Source organism: Bidens hawaiensis, unplaced genomic scaffold (assembly GCF_021521415.1).
Source record: "Bidens hawaiensis isolate Kalapana, Puna unplaced genomic scaffold, B.hawaiensis_p1.1 tig00045274_1, whole genome shotgun sequence".
Taxonomy (NCBI): domain Eukaryota; kingdom Viridiplantae; phylum Streptophyta; class Magnoliopsida; order Asterales; family Asteraceae; genus Bidens; species Bidens hawaiensis.
Window position 1 is genome coordinate 40,076 of NW_027498037.1, and position 12,644 is coordinate 52,719.

The window sequence follows — 12,644 nt, forward strand, 5'->3', positions numbered from 1 at the left end:
TAAATAAACTCCCGTAACACAGGAGGATCAAACTAGTAACGACAATAGTTAACTACCACTTAGTTAATTAGATGTGGAATATTAAACAACCCACTACTCATATTATGTGACATCGATCAATGTCTTTTATTTTTTTTCGCTTCACATGATCACATCTTACACTACCAGAAACAGATATCTAACATATAACCTAACTAATAAACTTTTCTTTTCTCCTTTTCACTATATTTAATCAGCTACTGAATCTCACGGTTATAATGATATTATATAAAAAATGTTGAGTATTCAACTTCGTAACTGTGTATATATATCACATGTGAACACCACTTGGGGAGGTTTGAAACTCGGAATACATTAAACTCACCTAGTAAAGTTCGGTTGTTTTTGGTTTTCTAGTCAAACAATAATCTCACTGCTGTTTCTGTCATCAACCTCAACAACAACTCTCCTTATTTATCCCAAACTCTCATATCCTTGTTTTCTCACAAAGGTTTCAATCATGGGATGTTTTAATATTTTCAATCACAAAATCAAGAGAAGAGCGAAATCGAATTCTTCACCGGAGCTAGGAGAACATAACCAATCATCTAAAACATGTACAACAAGATCAGTAAAGTCAGCAGGATCATATTCTTCACCAAGGAACATAAGTGAATTGTACAAAGAAAAAGGACATAATAATTTGATCCGGTTTTCGTTTTCGGAACTCCGAAACGGGACGAATAATTTCAATCGGTCGTTAAAGATCGGTGAAGGCGGGTTTGGGAGTGTTTATAAAGGGGAGATTAGACCCCGTGGTGGTCATGGTGATCCTGTTGTTGTTGCCATCAAGAAGCTTAGGAGAAATGGCTCCCAGGTATCCCTTAGCAATTATTATTATAATAATAATTATTATTATTATTATTATTATTATTTCATTTTATTTACTTATTTATTTATTTATTTATGTGTTTCTAATTTTCGTGATCTTTGAACGTTTTAATTTTTGTTGTTAGGAAATATATGTTTTGACTTTTGTTAGGAAATAATATCTAGGGCCCTACACTTATGAAGTCTCATAAAGTCATGTTACAATTTATCTTCTTGATATTCGTATTTGGAGTAAATGTTCGGTCTGGTCAAAATTTATTCAACGGTAGGTAGGTGGCAGCCGTGACGGAAATGATGACGTCATTGACCGTGTTGGTGATGGTGAAGACCGGCTGGCGGTGGTGTGGGTGACGATGGTAGGCAGTAGGTAGTGGCAGTGGTGGTGTGTCGGTGGTGATCTCATGATGGTAACCATGTAAACAGAGATCAGTAGGAGGTGGTGACGGTGATGTGTGGCCGTGGTGACGGATAACAGAGGTGGAGATTTGGCAGTGGGTGGTGCTGACTTATTTGTACCCGTTCTAAGTTAAAATGTTTTATAAAAGTGATAGTTGTAACCAAATCATCGCATTTAACAAAGAAAGTTGACATGTATCAACGCAATGTTTTGTTTTTGTTTTGATTGATCATGATTAGCTAGTTAAACTTTAAAGTGTGTTGACTTAATCATATGATTTGGGAAAACGTGATATGAAACAAGTTCTAAAACACAATCCTTCTCTTGTACTTATTGTTTTATTGTTGTACGCTATTTAGGGGCATAAAGAATGGTTAGCAGAAGTGCAATTTTTGGGGGTTGTGAATCACCCTAAGCTGGTTAAGCTTTTGGGATACTGCTCGGCGGAAGGTGAACGAGGGATACAAAGATTATTAGTTTACGAGTACATGCCAAACAAGAGTTTAGAAGATCATCTTTTTAGCCGAGCAATGCCACCAATTCCTTGGATAACACGATTAAAGATCCTCCTCAGTGCAGCCGAGGGTCTCACTTATCTTCACGAGGGTTTGGAAATTCAGGTACATCTTATCGAGCCAATGTTAGTTTGTCACAATTATAAATTACTCGCATGGTTGTGGATCGGTCAACATTTAATTTGACATTTGTATTTTTGCAAAGGTGATATTTCGTGACTTCAAATCTTCGAATGTGTTGTTGGATGAGAACTTTAACGCGAAGCTTTCGGATTTTGGTCTTGCTAGAGAAGGACCACAAGGGGATCGGTCACATGTGTCTACAACGGTGAGCATTTTATATTATTTTTATACCATGTGTCACGTATTTAGGGTACGACATGTACACATGTTTCAGCGTGTTGGTCATGATCAACCTGTGCCACATGATAACTAACTCACATCTAACTAATCATGTTGTCATGTTATGTTTGTTATAATTAGAGCAGTAAATGACACGAACATTCAACTAATTAACTGTTCGATGCTTGTTTCTTTATTTATTAAACAAACGAATATAGACAAGTATTTATGTTTATTTAGTTAAGTGGGTGAAAACAAAGAATATTTTTGTTTGTTCATTTACATTTGTAAACATTTATTTCACTATTCAAACATATATGTTCGTTGAGTATATAATATTATGCATAAACGAACATAAACTTTTGTTCATATCCATTTTAAAAACTTCTAATAGTATACTTATATCTAAATGTGAACAAACATATAAGAAATAAATATGATCTGTATTTTAGCATTAATATGCTTATAGCCTATTTTGTCACATGTTTGTGTTTCACATGCATGCTCATTTATGCATGATTATATTTTTTCTTATTATCTCACTTTTTATTCTAATTTGATGTCACTGTCGATTTTCCAGCCGATTGGAACATATGGATATGCTGCTCCAGAATACGTTGAAACCGGCCATCTAAAATCAAACAGTGATTTATGGAGCTTTGGAGTTGTACTATATGAGATCCTAACGGGTAGAAAGGCGGTTGATAATAACCTACCACAATCTGAACAAAAACTAATTGAATGGGTGAAACAATTCCCGTCTGATAGCAAGAGGTTTAGGATGATTATGGACCCTCGATTAAACAATCAATATTCACGTGGCGCTGCTCAAAAAGTTGCAAAATTGGCCGAGAGTTGCCTACGAAAGAACCCAGAAGAACGACCCCCGATGAGTAGGATTGTTGATATCTTACAACAAACGATTACAAAGTCGGAATTAACCAGTAATATTTCCGAGATGGGGAGTCCGTTGCCGGAGCCGTCTACACGAAGAATGGTTGGTGCTGCTTAGGTAAGACTTAGTAATTTGATTAGTGTAGTTCTAATTTACAATTCAATTTATGGTCTTAATAAATATACAAGCTGTGTTAGATGTGACATGCTAATAAAAGTGTGATTATCTTTCTTTCTTCTTCTTCCTTTTTTTTTTTTGACATGTCATTATTCGATAAGTATTTGATTATTATTTTTTCAACAAAGTATTTTGATGAATTGAAAGTAAAAAGGTTTGGTGAATTTGGCTAACAATGTGTGTTTTCTTTTTCTTGAACGGTTGTGCTTTTCTTTTTAAAATTTGGATAAGGATGGTTTTTAGGAAAGTTTTGAGCTTTTATTTGGTTAGCAGTGTAATTAGTTACTCATTTAGTCATTTCATTTTTATAGGTGATAGGTAGTTAGGGTGAAGGAAGAGATACCAATTGTTTAATCCTTGTAAAGTGTTATATTTATGTAATAATTCGGGTTTTTTCATTTTTTATTTTGTAACCGTTACCCGATCCATTTCTATGTTTGGGTTATCTTATCAATAAAATACCACAATTATCGAGTTATTTAGTTATTTATTATTATTGTTAAATTATTTAATATATATATATATACAACTTTCAAGTTATTCAATTTCAACCCTAAACTAAACTTTAACCTCAAATTGATCCCACCTCTACAATCCAAGGACCTATGTGCAATTTCTGCTTAATATAATATCCTAACCCATTAACCCATAGGGCTTATCCATACCCGTTACCCAAATCGTGTATCCGAGACTCGTTTGATTAGCTTGGACCTCAATTCTCGTCACTAACTTGGAAACTGAATTAATGGTTTTATTAATCTTGCCATATGCGGCCTACCGACACTCGTTATTATGTAAAATCGATCGTTTATGATACGAATTTTTTATTATATCAAACTGACATCACTCGTTAACCATATACATTATAACGAACTTCATAATTCAATTAAACCTACATATACTATCCTCAGACCATCTCCGTTAGAACCTCTGTATTCAATAATATTATTATCACTGCTTGGTTCGTATTCTTGAGTTCGTTATAGCCGACTACTGTCATCGCTAATTAACCCTCGTATAACATCATAACAGGTAAATTATTTAGTGTTTCTTATTCTTCTTTGATAAGCAAACATAAACCCTAAGGTTATTTGAATTAACAATAACAGAATTAACCAATTGAATTTTTCTAGGGTCTATGTGGATTGGGGATTTTTAACTGTAAGTATTTTAAATTCTGTTTCTGTATTATAACCGAGTTAGCCACCAGGCCAGATGGCTGGTGCACCTTGGTTAACTACTTAGAGACGGTTGGGGCGCGGGTTCGAGTCCACATGCCCAACTTTTTAGCGAATTTTTGATATTTTTTGGTTTTTAATTATTGATTAATTAATATTAATAATAGTAAATGTTAAATATAATATATTTTATTAAAACCGGCAGATTTAACGTGTTGTTTTCCGAATCTTTATTAAAAGTCTTTGTACGAGTGTGTGTGTGTATATATATATATGCATGTATATAAAATTGGTTTAAAATCTAAATAATAAAGGTTTTTGAATAAATAAAAATATGTATAAATACACTAAATATATTTAAATAAATGGTTAAAATGATCTTTGTATATATATTATAAATATGTATTTTATATAAGGATTTTATTTATAATTATGAATATATTGTAATTTAAAAATATATTATATGTTAAAAAACTTAATAAATAAAGAAAGATAATAAAATTGATAATAAACCTAAGTAATATTTAATTTTCGCAATAATATACCCAATCATCAAAATTCTCAAATCTCTATAAAACCGTCATTCATTTATATTTATTTTCCGCAACTATTCTCTATTAGGCTATCTCGTCGGTATTTCCCGAAAAGCTTGATCTACCTCTATTTCTTATCAAATCTTATCTCCTTTCTTATTTGATAAAGTGAGTATTTCACTCTCATTTTACATATTTTAATCCTTTTGGAGACATCTGTGTAACTTAATTATTTACTGTAACACCCCGACCAAAGGCGGATTATACATCGGGGCGCCACATATTGTTTCATTACTCGTGACACTATTGGGTGTCAATATTTAATAAATATATTCATTCACGCATGCGCAACGTATACATAAGATATAAATAAACCAACATAAATCAATATATTATAAATCAAAATATTCGAACAGCAATAACTTGTCTTGATACATTTTAATCTAGGTCCAAAAGTAAAAACGTCCTATGTGTCCACAAACTCCAAAACAGCTACTGCAAACCTGAACATGTGTTAAAATAAACGTCAAACACTTGCGTGTTGGTGAGAAATCAAGTTTAATACAATACATAGATAACAATAAATCTGCGCGCAACACGTGTATGTCTGGTGTTTAACAAGGGTGCAATCAGATTGTGATCAAGCCTAGATAGATCATAGCTCATAGTTCATAGTTCAATCCGTGCTCCCAATTGAGCACAAAAACGAGAAAACATCTGTGCAAGTGTAAAACAAGAAAACCGTAAACGATAGGTCTCCCGTGTTCATCTAATGGATCCATGAAAACTTCGGAATAGGCCGAACAAAGCGGTTAATGATACACACATACAAATAAACAGCCAAGTAAACGTCCTCAACACATGGGATACTGCGCGACTAAAGCTCATAAACAAGTTTAAGACTCTAAGTTTGTATGAACACATGAACATCCCAAAACATTAAAAGCAAAAAGGGATTAGGTACGAGATTACTCACTTGATAATCGGTGCGGTGTAAGATAAAGCAAGAACCAACTTTAAACAAGCACAAGTTAACCTATAAATAAGATTATTGTTTTAATGATCTGTTTTAAGTCTTGATTATAAGTTTGCATAAGTAAATTATTATATATAATATATATATTACCGGAAAAGCAGGACAGAACAGGGAGGAAGACGGAGGCAGAGAGGGAGGCGGCAGAGAGAGCAAGGAAAACAGGAGAGATTAAGTGTTTTGTGTGCGTAGTGTTAGGAAAAATAATACTATTATTTATAGAGAAACCCTAGGAGACATGAATCCAGAAAAAGGGGAAAAGATTTCAAGACAAACAGAACAAGACAAAACAAAAGATAACAAAAGATATCCAAAAGCAAGTAAAAGATATCAAAAGATATGGCAGCAGGGAAAAAGAGAAAAAGGCTGACAGGGAACAGTAAAAAGGCATGGGCGGTTCAGAAAAAGGTACTGGTCAAGCATGGCAAAAGCAGATCTCAAAAGATAATGTCAGTCACTTTATCTGCCAACCAATGGGGTTGGTGCGCATGCTGCGCCGAAAGTAACTTTTCAGACAAAGCAGATTAGGTCAACAGCTCAAAAGATAAGACAACACAAAAGCAACGGCTAGATTAAACAGAACTCAAAAGGGTTCAGCGCGAGAAGGCTAAGGCGCGAAGGCAGACACAGAAGGTCAAGAGAGCGCGAGCGCGAAGGCAGACAGAAACAACCTTAACGCGTCGCGGAAAGAACTACATTTCCAAGCGCGCCGCGGGAAGAATCACATTTCTTAGCGTGCCGCGGGAGGAACTAATTCCTAGCGCGCCGCGGGAAGAACTATAATTCTTCGCGCGTCGAGGGATGAACTACAATTCTTAGCGCGCTGCGAGAAGAGTTCATCTCGCGTATCGCTGTAACAGGTGGTCTTCACGCAGGATTCCTTGTAAGGGGTCTAGCGCGTGGAGCTGCGCAGACAACCTTAGGCGGGAAGGAACAAAGGACAAGCAAAGAGTTAGAAGAAAAAGAGGGAAACAAGGCGTAAGGGCGGGACGGCGACAAGAGGGAAAAGAAGGCGGAAAGAGAGAAAAGGAGAGGGACGGCGGAAAGAAAGAGAGAGAAAGAGGCGGGAAGGAAAATATATTATTATTATTATTATTAAAAGTAAATATAAGTATAAATAAATATTAAATCATAAAAGAAAGAGATCGGGTCAGAGAAACGGGTACCTGGGTCGGGTCGGATCAGGGCAGATCTCACAGTCTCCCCTACTTTAAGAAATTTCGTCCCGAAATTTATCTCGAAGTAGGTTGCGCAGAGAACAGGTGCGGGTACTTGATCTTCATTTGATCTTCCCTTTCCCATGTAAACTCGGCTCCGCGCTTGGACTCCCAGCGAACTTTCACGATAGGGATACGACTGCGCTTGGTTTGCTTTACCTCGCGATCCATAATCTCAACAGGCTTCTCAACGAAATGCATAGTTTCATCAACTTGAACTTCATCAAGTGGAATGTGAAGGTTCTCGTCAGCTAAACACTTCTTGAGATTGGATACATGGAACGTTGGATGCACATTACTGAGCGCGGGCGGCAGGTCAAGTCTGTAGGCAACTTTTCCTACACGCGCGAGAATCTTAAATGGTCCAACATATCGAGGAGCAAGCTTACCTTTCTTCCCAAAGCGGACAACACCTTTCCAAGGCGACACTTTGAGGAGAACAAGATCACCAACCTGAAATTCGAGAGGCTTCCGCCTACGATCTGCGTAACTCTTCTGTCGGCTTCTGGCAGTCAGCAGATGATCACGGATCTTGGCGATTTTATCGGTTGTCTCTTGAACAAGTTCGGGTCCTGTGATTTGAGTTTCACCCACTTCGCTCCAACAGATCGGGGAGCGGCACTTACGACCGTAAAGTGCTTCAAATGGGGCCATACCGATACTGGAATGATAGCTGTTATTATAAGAGAACTCAATCAAAGGTAGGTGTGAATCCCAATTACCTCCAAAATCAAGAACACAAGATCGGAGCATATCCTCAAGAGTTTGAATAGTTCGCTCAGACTGACCGTCAGTCTGGGGATGATATGCCGTACTCATGTCCAAGCGAGTTCCTAGCGCAGATTGGAGAGATTTCCAAAAGCGAGATATAAAACGGCCATCGCGATCGGATATGATGCTCAAAGGAGTACCATGGCGGCAGACGATTTCCTTGACATAAAGCTGCGCGAGATGCTCAACACGGTAGTTTTCACGAATGGGCAGAAAGTGAGCAGACTTAGTCAATCGATCCACTATTACCCAAATGCTATCATGTTTGCTTGCTGTCAAAGGTAACTTGGTAATAAAGTCCATCGCTACACATTCCCATTTCCACGCAGGAATTTCTGGTTGTTCGAGCAAACCAGATGGGCGTTGGTGTTCAGCTTTTACTTTAGAACAGGTCAGGCATTTAGCTACGAACACAGCAATATCCTTTTTCATACCGGGCCACCAATAAGTAATGCGCAAATCCTTGTACATCTTATCAGCGCCGGGATGAATAGAATACCGAGATTTATGCGCTTCACTCAGGATATCAGCGCGAAGATTCTCATCAAAGGGAATCCAGATGCGATTAAGATAGCAGAGAATTCCACTCAGATTAGGGACAAAGAGTGCTTCCGCGCCACACGCTAACTCGGCGCGAAGGTTACCATTACTGATGGATGCGCGATGCGCGTCACGAATGCGCGATTCAAGGTTGCTTTGAATCGGCGCAAAGTGAAGATGCGTGCGCGGCAAAATACAGTTAAGCTGGCAGGGTTTTCGGCTGAGCGCATCGGCTACCACATTAGCCTTACCAGGATGATACCGGATCTCACAATCGTAATCGCTGATGAGTTCGTTCCATCGGCGTTGCCTCATGTTAAGTTCCTTCTGATCAAAGATATGCTGAAGGCTTTTATGGTCAGTGTAAAGGATACACTTAGTACCATAAAGGTAGTGTCTCCAGATCTTTAAGGCGAAAACAACTGCACCAAGTTCGAGATCGTGAGTTGTATAATTCTTTTCATGAACCTTGAGTTGCCTTGATGCGTAAGCGATAACCTTGCCTCGTTGCATAAGAACACAACCGAGACCTTGGTTGGAGGCATCGCAGTACACGACAAAATCATCATTACCCTCAGGTAGCGCAAGAACAGGAGCTTCACACAACAAACGCTTGAGCGTTAGAAAGGCTTCTTCTTGCTTCGAGCCCCAAATATACGGTTTACCTTTGTGCGTTAGAGCTGTTAAAGGCAAAGCGATCTTTGAGAAGTTCGAAATGAATCGCCGGTAGTAACCAGCTAAGCCCAGAAAGGAACGGATCTCAGAAGGAGAGGATGGCGTAATCCAGTTCTTGATTGCTTCAATTTTGGATGGGTCGACATGAATGCCCATCTTGTTAACCACATGACCAAGAAACTGTACTTCATCAGACCAAAATTCACACTTGGAAAGCTTAGCATAGAGTTGCTCAGCTCTAAGCTTCTGCAACACCAACCGAAGATGTTGCTCGTGCTCGGCCTTGGTCTTAGAATACACCAGAACATCATCGATAAACACAATCACGAATTTATCCAAGAAAGGCCTACACACCCGATTCATTAGATCCATGAAAACGGCGGGTGCGTTGGTCAAACCGAAGGACATGACCAAGAATTCAAAATGGCCATAGCGAGTTCGAAAAGCAGTCTTCGGAACATCTTCATCGCGGATACGCAACTGGTGATAGCCAGAGCGGAGGTCAATCTTTGAAAAACAAGAGGCACCTTGGAGTTGATCAAAGAGGTCGTCAATACGCGGTAAGGGATACCGGTTCTTAATGGTGAGTTTGTTCAACTCGCGGTAATCAATACACATGCGAAACGATCCATCTTTCTTTTTAACGAACAACACCGGAGCACCCCAGGGCGAAGAGCTAGGGCGAATGAATCCTTTAGCAGTCAACTCTTGAAGTTGGCTTGCCAATTCTTGCATCTCAGCGGGTGCAAGACGATAAGGAGATTTAGCCACGGGGGAAGCACCAGGGACAAGATCAATACGGAACTCGACTTCACGAGCGGGAGGGATACCAGGAAGATCATCAGGAAAAACTTCAGGGAAATCACGCACAACAGGGATATCGCGAAGCTTCTTTCCTTCATCGGGTTTAACCACATGGGCTAGAAATGCAATACACTTCTTCCGCATGAGTCTTTGGGCTTCGGCGCAAGACATAAGCTTAAGACCACTGGAGGGTTTTTCGCCGTAGATGTGAAGATCACCATTTTCTCGAGGAATGCGAATCAACTTCTTGGCGCAAATAACTTCGGCGCGATTATGCGAAAGCCAGTCCATACCAATGATAACATCAAAGCTCCCAAGAGGCATGGGGATGAGGTCGATCAGAAAATCGTTTTCGTTAAGGTTAAGCGTGCAATCTTTAATCACTGAGTTTATTAAAATAATTTCACCATTAGCCAATTCAACTGAAAAATCTTCTTTTAAGTTATCGCGCGGTCGCGCAAGCTTCTGCTCGAAGGCGCGAGAGATAAAACTTCGATCGGCGCCAGTATCAAAAAGTACAGAAGCATAAAATCCGTTAAGCAAAAATGTACCATTAACTACGTCATTATTCGCTTGCGCTTGGTGCGCGGTTATGTTAAAAGCTCGTCCACGCGTCACTTGGTTCGAAATCTGGTTCACCGGATTCGCTTGTGTGATTTGCACTTGTAGTCTCGGGCACGCGTTCCGGAAATGACTGGGATCACCGCAGTTATAGCACGACCTGGGTCGTGGGCTTTGGTAGGTTGGTTGTGGATTCTGCGGGTAGACTGGTGGTGTTGGCGCAATTGGGTTGGCGGGAGGGATTCTACAGAACTCGGCAAAGTGACCAACGCGGCCACATCGGTTACATTGTCGACACGGGGTTTGGGTTGGGTGGTGAAGTCTACAGGTTGGGCAAAAAGGTTGATTTCCTGTGTAAGGTTTCTTAGGTGGCGGGGCAGGGAGTGCTGGATTGGTTAAGGCATAATTGTGGACTATAGGGGGAGTTGGGTAGGCTGATAGAGGGTTAGGCGCGTAAACTGGAGGTTGGTAGATGGGTTGCTGGACAATGGGCGGGTTGGTAAGCGCATAGGCCTTGCGCCTGCGCTTGAGGTTGTTACGGTTTGAGGGTTCAGGTTTGGTTTCTGTTGGTTCAGGGACAGTCTTGGTGGGTTTGGTCTTTTCTGTTCCCCGCAGGAACAGGGTTCCTGCTCTGACATGGTTGTCGCTGAGCACAGCGGCCAACTCGATGGCGTCAGAGAGGGTAACTGGGTTTCTAGCCCATACAGAATCTTGAATTTCCATGGGGAGACCCCCAAGAAATTTCTCTATGGCTCGGCGGGAAGGGGTAACAAGGTGAGGGACAAGCAGGCTTAGTTCATGGAAGCGCGTCGCGTACTCGCGCGCTTCACCGCTGTATTGCTTCAAGTTCCAGAATTCTTCCTCCAGGCGCTTAACTTCGTTGGGAGGGCAGAATTCTCGCGTAAGAATTTCCTTGAATTCCTCCCATGTCATGCTAGAAGCAGCCTCTGCGCCACGCGCATGAGCTACTCCATTCCACCATGTAAGCGCTCTGGATTCCATGACACTGGAAGCATACAGGGTTCGTCTGTCTGAGGGGCATTGGGTGTGGAGGAAAGTGTTTTCTATCTTCTCAAGCCACTGGAGCATCACGGTGGCTCCTTCAAGACCTGTGAACTTTGGAGGGTTACCCGCGTTAAAGGACTTAATGTTATAACTGGAGGTATTATTTTGGCTCAAAGCTTGGGCTATCGCGGCGGCCATTTCCTGGGAACGTTGCTGTCTACGCATGCGCGAGGCTTCTCTTCTCTGAAATCGGCGAGATAGCGGAGGCATTCTATAAAAATTTTAATTTTAGTTAATATCTTGGTTTTAGCGCAAAGTTTAATCTTATTAAGCTTGGTTTCGCGGAGTCAGTTACTGTCAAAAGTTAAAGTAAAATAAATGACCCTAAATGCAGACTTAATAAAGGTAACAAATTCGAATCAAGAATCGACTATTCATGTATCACCATGACTTTCCGAATTCCCAATTTAAAATATACGAGCAAACGAGTATTGGAGATTGACGATTCATGTATCACCATGACTTTTCAATCTTCAATATAAAATACACAAGAAAATGAGTATTGGAAGTTGACAATTCATGTATCACCATGACTTTTCAAGTCTCCAACCTCAGAACATAATCGTAAATGGGAATTAAAAATCAACTATTCATGTATCACCATGACTTTTCGGATTTTTAAACCCAACAAACGAATATGTAAGTAAAATCAATAAAATCGAAATTCAACAAAAATCGAAATATCGCGAAATAAAACATAAAATCATATACTGCGCAAGCGCGAGCATATTCATAAATAACGAGTAATTAACAACAAGCGCGTAAACATGAGATTTCTCTCATGCGCGAGAAGGGACTCTTAGGTATTCTAGGCCGTTACGTCTAACCACCTATCCTAAAGTCAACGAGCTCTGATACCAATCTGTAACACCCCGACCAAAGGCGGATTATACATCGGGGCGCCACATATTGTTTCATTACTCGTGACACTATTGGGTGTCAATATTTAATAAATATATTCATTCACGCATGCGCAACGTATACATAAGATATAAATAAACCAACATAAATCAATATATTATAAATCAAAATATTCGAACAGCAATAACTTGTCTTGATACATTTTAATCT

At 39.6% G+C, this 12,644-nt stretch overlaps 1 protein-coding gene across 1 annotated transcript; it reads left to right on the forward strand.

Moving 5' to 3' along the window:
- The first annotated feature begins 471 nt into the window (after window positions 1-471).
- Window positions 472-3,234, forward strand: LOC143595512 (putative serine/threonine-protein kinase PBL19). The gene is made up of 4 exons (XM_077074502.1): window positions 472-856; window positions 1,627-1,887; window positions 1,988-2,110; window positions 2,705-3,234. Exons 1-4 carry the CDS (start codon window positions 500-502, stop codon window positions 3,134-3,136), a joined length of 1,173 nt encoding a protein of 390 aa, XP_076930617.1. The 5' UTR covers window positions 472-499; the 3' UTR covers window positions 3,137-3,234.
- The last annotated feature ends 9,410 nt before the right edge of the window (window positions 3,235-12,644 follow it).